At 39.3% G+C, this 15,552-nt stretch overlaps 1 protein-coding gene across 1 annotated transcript in view; it reads right to left on the reverse strand.

Annotated features, from left to right (window-relative positions):
• The window catches only part of SPIRE1 (spire type actin nucleation factor 1), a gene marked incomplete at its 5' end in the record, with an annotated part of 44,917 nt that overhangs the window by 2,310 nt on the left and 27,055 nt on the right, over positions 1–15,552 (reverse strand). Inside the window, 5 exons of the mRNA XM_029084619.1 lie at positions 1,242–1,379; positions 4,711–4,884; positions 7,531–7,673; positions 8,556–8,646; positions 13,642–13,805. Coding sequence (XP_028940452.1) covers positions 1,242–1,379; positions 4,711–4,884; positions 7,531–7,673; positions 8,556–8,646; positions 13,642–13,805 — 710 coding nt within the window. The remainder of the gene's footprint in view (positions 1–1,241; positions 1,380–4,710; positions 4,885–7,530; positions 7,674–8,555; positions 8,647–13,641; positions 13,806–15,552) is intronic.

Raw genomic sequence — 15,552 nt, forward strand, 5'->3', positions numbered from 1 at the left:
AGTGACAGGAAAGTTGAGTAACAGCAGTAAAGAAGAGTAACTGTTACAACTGAAGAACACAAGAACAAATGGGCATAAATTCAGTCATGAATATATTTAGGCTGGAAATTGTTCCTAACCATCTGGGTCAGGTTCTGGGACACGAAGTTTTTGCCTGTGATAACATCTGATGATTTTCTTCCAATCCTACATTCTCAGAAACTGGAGGAGGTGCAAGAAAGAGCTATTATAAAAATGCTACTTGAGGAAAACGTGCTTTAAGCGGGATAATAAATCACATCTATTCAAAGAAGGTAGGGATCACAGCTTAAGAACATTTCTAGGAAGGAAAGGCATTGAACAATAAAAAGTCTTGCAGTCAAACAAAAGATGGCATTCTGAGATCCAAAGACTCAGGTGAGGGTAGATAAATTTGGTTAGAAATAAAAGTGAACAATTTTAACAGTGGGGTAATTAAAACATCAACTTACTTGGAGATTTTATAAAAGCTCATTACTAAGTTTTACACATCATGACAATGTGCAACAGCTGAATCTTAATGAATGACATTTTAAGATTCTTGTTCCTCTGCCATAAATGTATTAAATTTTAAATAAATTTGCATAATAGACACAGGTAGGCCTGCAGGTAAAATACATTGTGAAGTCAAAATACACTTGTTGGAGTTGTTCAAGAAGCACAAGTCAAAAGTGGGAGAAAAGGACACTCCTTCTACTGGTAAACACCAATTCCTAATCTGTAGTTTATAGGAAAAAATGTGTTAGTTAATGAGTTCTCTAATATTAAACCTCCTTCTGGCATCAAATATTGTGTGACTTCTCTGAAGGCTTTCGTTCCCTCTTTGCTTGATAGTGAGGATTCATATGAAAAATATGTTGGAATTTCCTACTGCTAGCTGTAGTTCTCTTGTGGAACAGAAATGCTAAGCAATACTGCAGAATGCATGGGCACAGAAACCACTTCAGTCAATGAAGTTTAAAACACGCAGATACACATAAGCTCTGATAATTGCAAACACTACTGCATTTTTATAAACAATCTAAACAAATAAGGTATTTCCATGAGAAGTTTTGATGCTTCTGCATGTAATTCAAGGAAGCTGACCCATACATTTAAGGGGGAATTTGGTGGATATTCCTTCTTTTTCTCCAATAGAGAGTAAGAAACAAATGTGTAAATGGGAGGCTTGTGTGACCAGCCTCCCTCAATAAGCTTCAGAGCCTCCACAGACTCAGCCCTACCTTTCCTTTCTTGAGAGCAGTGTAGACATCTTTGTATTGCTGGTACTTTTCCAGCTCTGCCTTCACCAGCACCTGACGGATGTGCATGACTTCCTCCACCGTCAGAGCCAGACATTCCACTGGGTAACAGAACTCCTCCTGGAAGCCAAAAAAACTCATATTATTTCAAAGCCAAATGGTTTCTTCCAGACTTCAACCTAGACAACCAGTCACCCGGTTAGTAACTCCAGAAATAGAGGGTTTCTCCCTTCAAACTGGAATAGCATTGGCTCATTCATGGGCATCACATGAGTTTCAAACTGTTGGGAGACTGCGTAAGTGTGATCTAAACGGTCTGATGTTCAGCCTTCACAACAGTAACAGTCTTCTTCATCTTTCCTCCTCAAACCACTTGACTCTTCTCTCAAAGATTTGTTTCAAACCAATCAACATTCAGGTTTATAATTTGAAAGGGAAAAGGTAATTTGGCAGGTGGTATTACTATTAAGTATATTCTTTGAAGACACGCAACTTCTCTGAGACTTTGTGGTGCCCAGAGCGGCCAAGGAAAGTTATTAGTAGCCCATTCTAGCAGAAATTTTTATTCAGTGGTACCACATCTTGGTGCTCACACGATCAGAATGCCACCAAGACTACAAAAAGTTAGAGCAGTTCAGGCAGAAAAGTTCTCCTTTCTGCCCCAGGAAAGTAACAACAGCAATTTAAGCTTTATAGAACAACCTTCAAATAGAAAGCAGGAGAACTGGTTACCCAGTGTTGCATTATTAACGGCAGAGACTCAAACAGAGACTAACAATACAACTTCCCCCTTACAAAATTTTGTGTCTGGTCTGTATTACAGCATTTAGGAGAATATTGAGTAGAGAACTCCTGAATTTGGTACCAGAGAATAAAAAGCACCAACCCAATTTGTAATCCAGCCTCGTAGTTGATTATACATTTCCAACAGAAAGACAGAAACCTCTGTGGGAACTCCCATGGCTTTATGCTTAGTGAACCTTTTCAGTCAGCCCAGAGGGGCTACTGTGCAGTAATGACAATGACACGTAATGCTCTCTGAATAAATGAAGGAAATTTCTCCTGCAAATACAAAGACGTGGTTGACAGTTTGGAGATCTCGTTTATAAATTGAAGTGATGAATTGGATTAGCAGCGAAATGCTCCATTTCCACATACCCAGAGGTCTGTTCTGTCTTTCCATTAGATTAAAAAGAAAATCTTTCTATGTTGCAGACCTGGCAAACATTAGCATTTAGGAACCACCACATTGTTAAAAACTGTTGTCTTACCTATCTAGAAAGGGAACACAAAGAAACTTCACTCTGTTTAAGGTACCCCACAAAAGACTAGAATTGAGTCAACTTTGTTAGATTTGCCAGCTAAACCTTTGGGGTATAGAATCACTAGTTTTCTGCAAAGAACAAACTACATCAAAAGCAACTGCAATTTGCTCTGAGGTGTAAAACTGCACAGCCAAAACAAAATAACCTCTGTTCCTTATGAGCACATTTACAGCTAACCGGCAGCTCTCAGGGTTTCATTCTGAGTTCTTCCCATAGCAACTGCCTCACTATGGAGAAAGCACGGCTGAAGGCGGGGGCGAGACGGGAGAGGAAGTGGGTGGGAAAGCGTGATGCACACAATGCCAGCGAAACCCGCGATTCTGCATCGTGGGAGACAGGGAGAAACTGTCCGAGGTGAATGAGGCTGACTGAGGCTTGTAATCAATCAGAGCTTTAAGTCCTTCCGAAATACATTTCTTACTTGAAGCTCTTCCTTCCCCCTCATGAACGCCCACTCCTTTAATTTACAGAACGATGACGTCAGGGAATACTGCTCCTTTGAAGAAAGTCTGCGGGTCTGCTACAGGTGTAGAGCAGGTACTAGGGGAATAGTGTGGGCCTGTTGTTGTACCAATTGAAAATTATTATTGCTAAAGCAAATAGAAATAGCTAGCAGGCAACAGGGGAAACATAGAAAATGTTCACATGTTTAAATGCTAATGTTTTAATTCCAGAGGTTACACAAGGACAACAAAATGTTAATGCAACATTAAATGAAAGATAAATATTATGCTGATTTCAGAAAACAGCTTGATTTTTTTTCCCTCTTTTTTGGGATAGAAATAAGTACACAAGAAAATCTTCTGTCTCAACACTAGCTCTAAGGCATTGAAATTAATTAGAATTATGCCAAGCACTGACTAAACTTCATTAAACAATGATGCTTTGGAGTTATTGCTCAAACTTCCAACAATAATCTGCACCCAAATTAGCAGCTCCAAGTAAGAAAACTTCAGCTCTCCGCAACACTTGCATACAACAGAACATAACTAAAAAAAAAATGTGGTTTGAATAGTCTTGATTTTCTGGAACTGCACTCAACACTTATTTTAATATTAAAGATAAGCTGGTATTCTTAAAAGGGAAAAAAATCTTATTTAAAAATATTATTTCAGACTTTAAGTTTCCATGATCCTCTTGAGAACTGGCTTAACACTTTGGGCAATCATCTTATATACACCGCGATAGCTTAAGGTGTATATGTGTAATTTTTTTTTACTCAGGAAAAGCAGGTAGTAAGGATTACATATCCACAATGTGAAATAAAGTGCTTTGTAGGTCATTTTCAGCATAGACATACCTAGCAGGTCCTTATGACTAACACATTTTTTTACACTAACATATTCCTTGTAAAACTTCTCATTAAAGATGTCACTAGGCATTAAAATGAGCTGCACCAGTAAACTGCAATATGAACAAATGCCGGATTGGCCTCTGAATTCTGCAATTCACAATTAGTCAAACACTCTAAACTGTCGTTGCTCTTGCAGACTAGAAGTTTTTAAGAAGTCAGCTGGATATCTGAATTATAAACTCTCCTGCAACAGGTTTCACACTTTCACTTATTGGCTGGGACAAATGAAGGAAAAAATTAAATTATTCATGTTCAATTCTACATAGGGGTAAATTAATTAGTTTTTCTTTTCAGTAGATTTGCCTTCCCTAGTACGTAGCTATTAGTTATCCTGCAAGTTCTGATACGTAAGTGTGCTAAGGACCAAAACAATATGTAGGTTCTCAAGTAAAACAGACTGCAAATGCCCTTCCATTCTACATAGTGTACCCTGGTAGAAACATAAAACCTTACTCTTTTCAACATAGTCCAATGATTACAATAGTTTTGCTGGATTTTTGCTACAGGATCTTCATGTGCTGTAACATTTAAAGTCTGTCCCATTGATAATCTTGTGATGTTGCATTTTTAGTTTGCTGTCCTTTCAGAACTGATTTATTTTGCCCGAGAGGTGATTGAAGACACACAAATATCCTACACACATTGAAATCAATGTCAATCAGGTGCAATGTCCCAGCCTAAGCTTTAATTCTTGCCACAGCTTAGGAAGTGCTCCCCTAGGAGGGAACATGCTGGTGAAGGTGATTTCCAAAGCCAGCAAAAAGAGGCAAACCTTTGCGGGTTTCCACCTGCTGGCAAAAGCTCTCTCACAGAGATAGTACATAGCCCCTGCCACCCCACACATGGCTGCTTCAACGGGATGAGAGCTTAGCAGAGAAGCTGTTTGCATAGTTGAAAAAAGTGGTCTGAAATTCATCCTTGGAAATAAACTGGTTATCCTAGGAACCTGAACAATAAACAGGAAGCAGAGAAGCGAATGCTGTGTATAAATGAAACCATTAGCTTTGGTGCTCTGGGTCATGAAAAAGTAGTAATAATAATAATAATAAAGAAAAAAAAAGAAAACAGACTACAAAGGCATCCACGTGTACATATCAGGACACTGGTTTCATCTCACTCATTAAGCACCAAGTCGGCTCACTACAGCAAGCACATCACCAGGGCTGATGACCCCCCCACATCACTGAGCTGCCCTGTCTTTCCACATGGCACTGGTAGGGTGACATATCGAAAGGACTGTCTGGCATTTTTCCAAGTTTGTTTCCCCTCCCCACCTGCTTAGGTCTAACTCCCTCTGTCTGATGAGACCCCAGTTCACAAAACTGTCGTTAGTATGCAAGACAGACCAGTTTCTTGCTAATCCTGCTAAAAGACTGTAGCAAACTCCTGCCTGTTTTCACTGGCATTGAGGGCTATGTATTGACGAAGCCTCTTTCACCTTGGAGGGAAACTGCGGTGACAGGAGCAGGTGATAAGAAATGAAACTCCATCAATCCTGGGGGAAGGGATGAAGAAGTGTGAGGTCAAATAAAAAGTAAGTTATATTCTGCACTTATTGAGAAGCGTTCAGGCTGGGAACGGCGATGTTACATGTACAGCATCTGGCGCAGCCACTGAAAGAAGCTGCATCCCTCTGGGAAGGAAAGACTTGCAGTAAGCCAAAGCGGGGAACTGGGCCGGTGCCAGCATACCAGAAATCATCTACCAAAACTAAAAACAAAAGTACTGTGGGAGTTGTCTGTCACACCCTAGAGGGCACTATTGCCAAGTTAAAGAATTAGCTCTCTACCCTTCAAATAAAATAGGTTCTTATTAACGGAACATCATTTTACTACTGATTTTCCTTCTTTCTCACTTCATAGACAAAACCAAGCTACGTGACAATTCTCTAAAGACAAAAAAAATCCAAAAACCCAAGACCCTCCAAAAAACCCCAAGCACAAAAGAAACTAGTAAAACCTTTCCCCTGTGTTCCCACATTAGCCTAACTTATCTAACAGCTTTTTCTCCCTTTTCCTTTAGTATTTGTAAGGGGGAGTGGAATAATGGAATTAGTTTTTCTGCAATGGTTTTATTTTATATATAGTTTTCTAGGCATACGTCAGTGAACAGACTGACAGAGGGAAAAATATGTGTGCGGACAAAAAGGTCCTGTTAAGAACTTGGTTGACCTATTTAAAATAACAGCCTCATATGTGAGATTTTTAAATTGCATGATCGCCTCAAATATATACAAGATCAACATTACAATGTAACATATTTAAAAACACTAGAAGTGTGATGGGGCAAATGCTTCAGTATAACATATAACGCTTTGTCCCCTCCTCCCTTTAAACAGTATGTTTGTGAATGACTCCGGGCCTATCAGAAAACAAAGCTTGTGCTTCCACATACACTGAGTGCAGCAGGCAGTGACAGGGCAATCCATTTTATAGGATGGTGCCTTCAAACACATGCTGAATGAAAACCTCCAGCTGGGTTCTGGTGCAGTATGTGCTGCTCCAAGCTAACTTTGGCAGAAGCCTACTTGTCTTGTACGTTTATCAACATGCTACTACCTGACCTTCACCTGGAATGAAAAACTACATTCTACTTGGAAGGATGGAATAAACAAAATCCAGCGGTCCCTCTGGAAAGAAGAGGAAGAAGCATGTTGTGGGAATATTTGGAGATTAATATTTTCTTGTTACTGTTCAACTTCATCATCTAGTAGGTTTGTATCCTGGCGATCAGCTCTTGGGCCAACAAAAACACTCTTCAAAGCCCATTAATACCACTGCATTACAAGACAGGGCAAGTGAATATTCCCTTCCTTTCACAACTAGGATGTGTTTATTGATTTCTCTATTCATCAGCACCTCATGGGGCATACTCCGAAACCCTGCTGGTAAGAAAAGAGACAAGGAACATATCCTGCATGAAATTACAAAGCACTAATCAGTATGTTAGCATAAATGAACCAGGATTTCATACCCTTTGCTGTTTATACCCTGTTGGAAAACAGCTCTCAATTAAAGGTAATTGATCAAAGTACTGTACTTTCTTTTCAAGCAGTAATACATGTTTTTGCCTCAGTAACTTTAACAAAGCAACATAGACAAATCTTGATTTGGATTACTGAAAGAGCTTTCACATGTATAAACATTACCACGCAAGTTCTTAAGGTGGGAAGAAAAGAAACCATTCCATTCATTCAGACATTATCTAAAATACTTCCACTAACTAAAAAATTCCCCCAAATCCCAAAATAGATGCACTGTTTTGGAATTGTCTCTATTCAAATGGAAAATCAGTAAGGTGAAGTTCATCTGTTTTGGTAACATTCCAAAATAACACCAAGACACGTAGCTTTACCCAGAGTCCTAATCAAAGTGCAAATGTTTTCTGAGGCACCTGTACTTGGGATTTTGGATAAATATGCTAGGAGACAAAGTTCAAATCTTGATATCAAAATGTCTTTAGTAGCCAAGGGCTGTTTCTAATTGAGGAGTTTTCTCTGAGTCAAGTTCTAATCACACTGAAGCCAAGTTTTAATTTTCATTATACTCTTAGCATGCCTCTTTTTCTCTCTCCTACCACCCACTCCACTTACAAGTGATCTGGAGCTCTGTTTTGAAGGTGGTAGGAACTGTCTCACATTGGTTGGTGTTTCCTTTTCAATGGAGTGTCGTCTCTGAGGTGGCTGCCGTCTCTCAGGCTGTGGTGTAGATGATATAGGCAAGAACTTTGGAGGCACTAAAATTCAATCAGTATAAAGAAGTTAGTTTTTGTACGACAGACTGTTGGATAACATTGCTCGGTACTTAAACCACCCGCTGGTTTGCTAGAATTCCCAGTATTGGTGGCTGAAGTTACACATGCGTACTCAGAGCATCTTCAAGACAGGTATCACATTCATCACGTTTTCCAGATTGAGAGAATAGGAATACTCATAAAACTGGCAAATATAGGCATGCTACTGTCCAGTTACCATTATATATAGATTCAGTATTTCAGAGTATTGGTTTATTCTATTTATTTTGCCATTGTGCACAGAAAATACATGCACAGATTATACATTTCATTACAAAACCTTTCCAGTGAAACTGATAGTTTAAAACAAATGAAAAATATTGTTACGCAGTAAAGCCTACAATAACTGTGCCTGAAAAAAAAAAAGAACAGATCCTCCCCTCTTAGCAGGAAGTACTTACAAGAAATAGTGGTGATTGCTATGTATCTTTCAAGCAAGTAAATTCACTGCCACAGTGATGCAGGAAACATTTAAATTTGCTCTTAGGTTAGAATGTGTTTCTGCAGTCACAAATCTTTTTATGAGATGAGCATAACTGAACTACCTCCCATTCACTTCTGACTTCCTCTACAGTTCCACATCAAATTCAAGTATGAATCCACCTTCTGTTTCACAAAGATATTCAGATTTAGTGTCCAACTAATGCCTTCCAATTGTTTATCACATTTGACCTATTCTGCAGGTTCTAGGGTTCAGCTTTGGAGATTTATTGCATTAACAACACTCAGCTTCAGCTTTCTATAAAAGTTTCAGACAAAGTTAATAGAACAGAAGACAACAGAAGTGTGTAAAAGCAGCCACTGGGCTCTCTCGTCAAAACTCACTCTTTCGGCTGCTGGTGCCTTCTTGAGAGGGGTCTTCCACTTGTGAGGGGGAGATGCTGCTGCTACTCGCTGATTTGTGCACTGATTCCTCCTGTGTGGCAAGAGGAAAAGAAACAGAATTCCTCAGGGATTGTTCTTCCTTCTCTTACTACTTCTTAGCACACAGAAATCATAAGCTTTCAAAGGTATGTTGCACCATGCAATCACTCAAAGCCCTAGAAGAAGTCCCGAGAAAAACACTGACTCTACATAGTGCCAAGTAAATGGAATTTTTAACACTCAATTTTTTTAGAAACTGGAATAAATGGTACATGATTGGAATTCAGTGTATTTAACTATTGCGCGAAAGAACGAGGTCAGAAGAGAGGTGCATGAATCCACTGTAATATGTTAATTTTAAGGATTTCTAAGGATTTGCAGCTGCAGGACATACCTTAACTCAACTTTATATCTCACACTAGCAAGGAATCAGTGCTTGGATTTCTCTGGGCTCCAAAGGAATGAGAGCCACTCAAGTAACTCAGGTAAAGAGAAATTAATCTGATCTCCACTGCACTGTTCTGTAATCCCTGATCTTGGTGTGTTTCTACTTTCTTCTGTATTGAAATCTCATTTATTACATAAGCATGTTTCATCACAACAGCAAAGAGCAATTCCTGCAAGATGAATGAAAGTGAAATAGGCTTTGACTAACAACTTTAAATTATCTAAAGCACTATGCCGCCCAAATTATTAAATCCTTTGCTTTCACCTAAAACCTCTGTCATCAGCCGCCAGATACCAGCAAGATACAGATCACCACAGGACCCTCCCAAAGGAAAAGAGTTGAAGGACTGAGTGTAAATGCTGTTCAGCTCTAATGTGAATGCTTTTAACCAAGGAGACTTACATCTTTTAAATTGTCAAGATTTATAGATCAAACAAGTCATCTGCTCCAAAATCCAGCTTTGCTTCTCTCTCACAAATTTCCTTAGTTACATGAACTGCAAGCAGGTAAACCTCCACTGGCTGAAAGATTGCCTTCTTTGGTAACAGCAAGTCAGAAAAGAAAAGCTGGCAGGATCACCTCAATGAGCATCATGCACGACAGGACAGTGGCCTTTACAAATTCCTACCAGGTAATCTGTAATTTATGCTTAGCCCAGGGGTACGGGTTGTACGTGAGGACACGGTGATGTATACCGTTCCCACATATATGCCACCTCACAGTATTCTGCAAAGGGACACAAACCAGCTCAGATCCCAAAACAATATATTCACTTTAATGTGCTAAGTATGACACCGCAAAACAGTTGTGATGGGAAGCTTGTAGGGAGGTTTGAGCAGCACATTTAGCTACATCAGCTGTTTTACTTCCAGAGACCAGTACAGTTTCGCTACAGCACTAGCTTAGACAGCTTTGCCTATCACTGCTTCCTGCTGTACAGTTGCCTTGAAAGACCGCTGGAGAACTCGCAAGACAATTGGATGTGCTGTTCTTTAGAAGGGGTGCAACAGTGTCCACAAGTCTAGACAGAAACATTTAAATATTGTGAAGGAGAATGACCCCTGTACAAAGGGAATTACTAAACTTTTCCCTTTGTAGAAATCAAGCTCTTCTGAGTGGAAGATTACTTTTCCATTGCCAGAGAAACTAACAAGCTAAGACAAAGAACTAAGTAGGCCTGTCACTTAAAAAAACATAACCATGGTGCCATGTTACTTGTTTTTATGAATGAAAAGCAGCCAGGGCTTCAGACAGGGTGTTTTGAGGAGCAGGGAGGGAACAGCTGTCTCTGGAGCAGAATCTAAGCAATCCTTGCTCTAGAGAAGTCTCTGGTTCTGTGGGACCCTACCTAGTCCTGACCAAAAATTAGAAATGCTTCAGTTGTTGGCGTCTTATGCTGTAGAGCTTTATAAAAGACTGAGCCATGATTCAAGCAACAGTCTGTACGTTGAGTTTATTTACATGCTTTTCTGGGTTTTTTTGTTCAAATTTTTCTTCTATTTTTCTTGTGCCTGAAACACTGTCACAGAGAAAAGAGAGACAAAACAAGGTGCACAACTGAAAATATCAAAAGCCTATATATATTTTAATGCAAAACTGTAAGATAGGGATTACAGAAATGTTTCACATGTCTGTCTAATTTCGCTAATTGCTACCTTTCAATGGAAAGAAACAGCTATTGACTATTCTTCATTCCACTTCTGAACTCGAGATGGACAAGACGTCTCAGTCAGATGTTGCAAAACTAGGTAACATGTAGATGTCTCCATCTTGCTCTCATTTTTGTGAAAGACTCCTAGTTACTTCATTAGTAGTGGATGAACATTGGCTATCCCAGTGGCCTAGGAGTCTCGAAAAAAACAGAGTGAAAGAAATGGACAAAAATAGAGGAGTAAGGGGCTTCTCTATGATAAAGACCTTCTTAGGAGGCCTTTAGGAGCCACACTGCTTATTCTAAAGAATGAGATGGAAGGAACTGCCAGAGCCAATGGCTAAGTATAAAAAAATAGTATAAACAACCAACCCAGGGAGAACAGAAGGATGTATCATCCTACTTAGACAACAGGTATTCCTGGTTTGTCATTTCAAATTACTTTTTCTGTGCACAAACACATGCACTAAAAATGCTATTACTGCCCTATGATTTTTTGAGAAGGCTTTTTTGCGAATGAAATCTTGTGGAGTAAGTACTGATGAACCATTGTATGAATTTCTTAATATCAATACAGTAGCTGTTGACTATTATGGAAGACTACCTGACATTTTACATTTGAGGCTGGATCAACCCAACATCCACGACTGTGCAATTCTCCGTAGAGTGCTAAACAATTAGAATTTTACATGTACTGAGAAAGCTGCAGCTTTAAAGGCATCTGGTTAAAACATCTGAATATGTTACTGATATGATTTTTGTCCTGTGGCTTCATTAGGAAGATACCAGATACCATTTTTATATCTCTATCAACAATCACTATTAGCTTGCTACTTCTCTTAGCCACACAAAGCAAAATGGCACTTCTTGCTCCCCCTCTGAAACTGATTCCAGTGGCAATGCAGAAAAAAGTAAGGATGGAAAGCAGGAAAGGTTTTTACAACATCCATCCTTGCCAGCAAATGGGCATAGGGCTGTATCAGACCTTCCCTTTCACCTCTGGTTGGCAACACTGAGTGTTGGGGTGTAGTCTGCATCACAACACAGCTGAGAGAAGAACAAAGGGGATGCAAGGGGAAGAAAATGCTTCTGCATCATAGCTCATTTGGAGGTCTGCAGCTCAGCAGTGCAGATATTTGCAGCCTGTAATTTAGGGCATCACATAGTCATAATTTAACTCCCAGTGAGTAACTCTAAATAGGTTTAAGCCCAATTCAAATTGCAGGCAAAGAGGTGGCCAAGTCATTTACAGGCAATCAGGACAACACATACACTCTTCTGTGTGTTACATGCAAAGTAAAAGTCAGGAAATAAATAAGACATTTTGACAGAGCGATCTTTGCTTTCTTCAAATGTTCTATATCCCACTCACTTTGTCAGCTCAGAAAATTTCACCCAAACTCCCTTCAGTTTGTTTATTTACACTGCTTTAGCACTGCTCCTGAGCCCAAACCAGTATTCTGCTGAGCATCTTAATCATCTTAATTGCTTCACCATCTACTTGTGTTGACTCAAACCAGTACAGCATCTGTTCTCTGTGACAGCTCCATGTGGCTGATTTATTTTCCATTTATCTTTTGCTGTATGTTTCACAGCTTATTCTATATGACTTTGCTTGCCTAAACAGCATTCCTAATCCATAGTTGCAGTCAGACATCTTATTTTTCCCTCCTACAAGAATCGCTTCACACTTCCCTTTACAGAATTTTCTTTTACTGACTTTTGCACATTTTACCACGTGCATTATCGTGCTGCATTGGCTTCAAGATGCACTGAGCTACAAGCTGGGAAGCTGTAAGTTCAAGATCCAGCTCTCATTGACAGGTCTTAATATTCCTGCATCCTGCCCAGCTTCATTCATATTAACAAAACCTCATAGAGCCTGTATTGTAATTTTAAAGACTGCTGAGAGATTTCAGAATGCAAATCTCTTCTGCTTTCAAAACAGACGCACCAAATCATGCACCCACACAAGTCACCCATAGGATAACCCCTAATACAAAGACAGACAACCTTTCACAGATCAAGACAGTATGCAAAGAGATAAATTTCTCCCCACACATGTTCCTCCCCAGACTCCTATCTTTCAGCTTAGGTGCTTTTGTAAGTGCCTTGTCAGAAAACGCCTCCTTTCTCATTTACTAGAGAGAAAGAGTGTCAGGGAAGACGGCCTTCCCCAGGCTAAACAGCCTCTGTGAATAAACCCTGGCTGCATGTGCTTTCCACACAGCTTAACTTTCAGAAAGGTACAAACTCAATAATACTGGTGCAGAACACAAAGCTCATTCTTGAGGATGTTGTCTGGGTACTTCTTGAGGATCATTTATAATGAAGCTTTTAAGCTAGTGAGCTTTTTTAAGCTTTACTCTTTTTTAAGCTTTTTAAAATCTTTAACTCTGCATTTGAGAGAGGATGGACTCAAAGCTGTTTCTCCATCTAAGTGCTATTTGCTTGTCCCTATCTGTAAAACACTTAAGTGCTACTTCCCAAGCCTATATAGCAAACTAATGCACTGTCATTTGCACCAAACTGCAACCCCTCTGGCACAGCAGATGCTCTTTATTGAACAGCCAGTACAGTGAGACTGGCCTCACATCTGAGGCCTTCAGTGACAGCTCCCGCACGGGTGCCAGAAGGGTGCAACACATTTTCCTGCATCCCCAAAAGCATAATTGCTACATATATACTGTGGACAGGTATTGGGCATTTAAAAAAAAATAAGTAAATACTGGGTTTAAGGCCAAAATTAGCATTTAACTTTTTAAAAGAATATTCTCATTTTTGAGGTCTGATCTAATATTTTTGAAGTTCTGTGGGCTGACAAAGCAGTCATGGAAAATTCAGATTCTAATCTGCAAAATCACTTCTCAGATGATCAAGATCAGCAAATGAAGGAGTAAGACTCAACTCTGACAAATCGAGAAGCACGTTGCGTCTTAATTTTTTACCTCTGAATCTGAGCTGTCAAGTTCAGCCAACGTGGGAGCCTTAAGGAGTCTCTTGCGTTGTACTGTCGCTTGTGTGGCTCCGTTGTGCTTTCCTTGTGGTGCCAGGCCACCGTTCACTACAGAGGCATCCAGTAATTTTCTTCCAGCCTCTGGCGTAGATACATCTAGCAAAAGAAACAGAATAATTGGTGTTTGGACCTAATTTTTATTTTGCCTTCTCAAATCTTACTGCCAAGGCAATACTTACAAAAGGAAAAAAAAATACTGTGATAGTTACATGTGTGCAAGTATTTCACTTTAGCAATACATTGCTCCAAGAACTACAGTCAATGGCTTGTGGTATAGAAGCAATATGAAAGAATGAAAGCAGTGGAAAAAGCAGCAGTGCACAATACTAAAAACCAAGCTCAGACTAATAACAATCAACTTAAAAATAAATCCTGTGTTAAACCCAAAAATATTCTTCCTTCAACTTATAGTCTATAATTAACTATGTAACAAGTATCAGAAGAATGCACAACTGTATCTGGACAAGTGGGTTTCCAGTGAATCTGAAGACAATGCCACACAGAAATTGGCAGCTTTAGCTTAGACTACACCTAGTTTTTCTTGTGAGGACAGAATTACACTTTATTCTGCAGTATACAGAAAAGGAATGAAAATGAGCTAAATAACTAGCATTCATCAAAAAGATACACAATTCTTAGGTTTGCATGGTCATTTGTATTAAAAATATGTCTGTGATGCCAGATCTTCATGTAATAGCAGAAACATGAGGCTCCAGTGTTTCAGCTACATGAGTTTTACAAGGATGTAACTCCACTGAGTAAATTGCTCGGGATTTCTGCCACTGTGCAATGAAGATGTGCCTCAGATAATGTAAGCACTGCTGTGCTTAGCCTAGCTTAGCTTAGACAGTAAGATAATAACCTAGGCTTTGATATTTTAGGATAGCTTAGAGTTCAGCCTGATAAATCAGCTTTATTCTTGTAAAAGTACAAAGTGCAGTATTCCAATCTGTAGAAAATTATGTTGGAGGGAGAAGGAAAAGAAGGTTTTAATCTCCCATTTGCATGTATGCCTAAGCATCTGGTCTTTCTACTAATGTGTTTTTCTACCCTTGTAATTACAGGACTTGCTTCCCCTGTCTTGTAATAACAAAGTACCTCCAGGTATTTTAAGGCTAGGATAATGATGAGTTATTGTTCTCATTTTTATACATGGTGAAAAGAGGCACAGAAGGTCAAATGACTCGCACCTTAGGTTACCAGGAGGACTACGACAGTTAAATTATATCACCCAGATATTCCCAGTGTCAACAACATAATTACACATCATTTGGGGTTACTTACATAGTTACCCTGGTATGAACAGACATGGTCAATGCTACTACAACTTAATCTGCATTGACAAAAGCCATTCTTGTACTAAGTAAGTTAAAACTACACAGTTTAGACAAGGCCTCACTTGCAGCAGTGTGGGTCTGTTTTACAACAGTTTCATGACAGTAGCTATTGAAAAGGAGTAAGAAGATTAATAAGTTAAATCAATACACATTTTAAAGAATTAATTAGGTAACTGTTAAAAGCTGGAAACTGTGCAAGAAAGGACAGGGGATGCATTATAGTTCCTCTACAAATCATATCTTCAACTGGGACTGTAAGGAAAGGTGATTATTTGGGCTATTAAAGTCATGGTGACATTCCAAGCCTATGAATCTGTGTAGTACAGTGTTATTACTGCCTTCAGGTCCTCCCTACAAAGAGTTGCAATCAAAGACTTGGACTCTCTAACCCTTAGTTCCTATCTTCAAAGGCTTTGCTAATGGGTGTCCTGACTAGCACTATGGCTTATAGGTCATGGGTTTTTTCCTCCTAGATTTCTGTGAGTACAGCATGAACGTCCTCCACA

This window comes from Antrostomus carolinensis, unplaced genomic scaffold, assembly GCF_000700745.2.
Source record: "Antrostomus carolinensis isolate BGI_N321 unplaced genomic scaffold, ASM70074v2 scaffold26104, whole genome shotgun sequence".
Classification (NCBI taxonomy): Eukaryota; Metazoa; Chordata; class Aves; order Caprimulgiformes; family Caprimulgidae; genus Antrostomus; species Antrostomus carolinensis.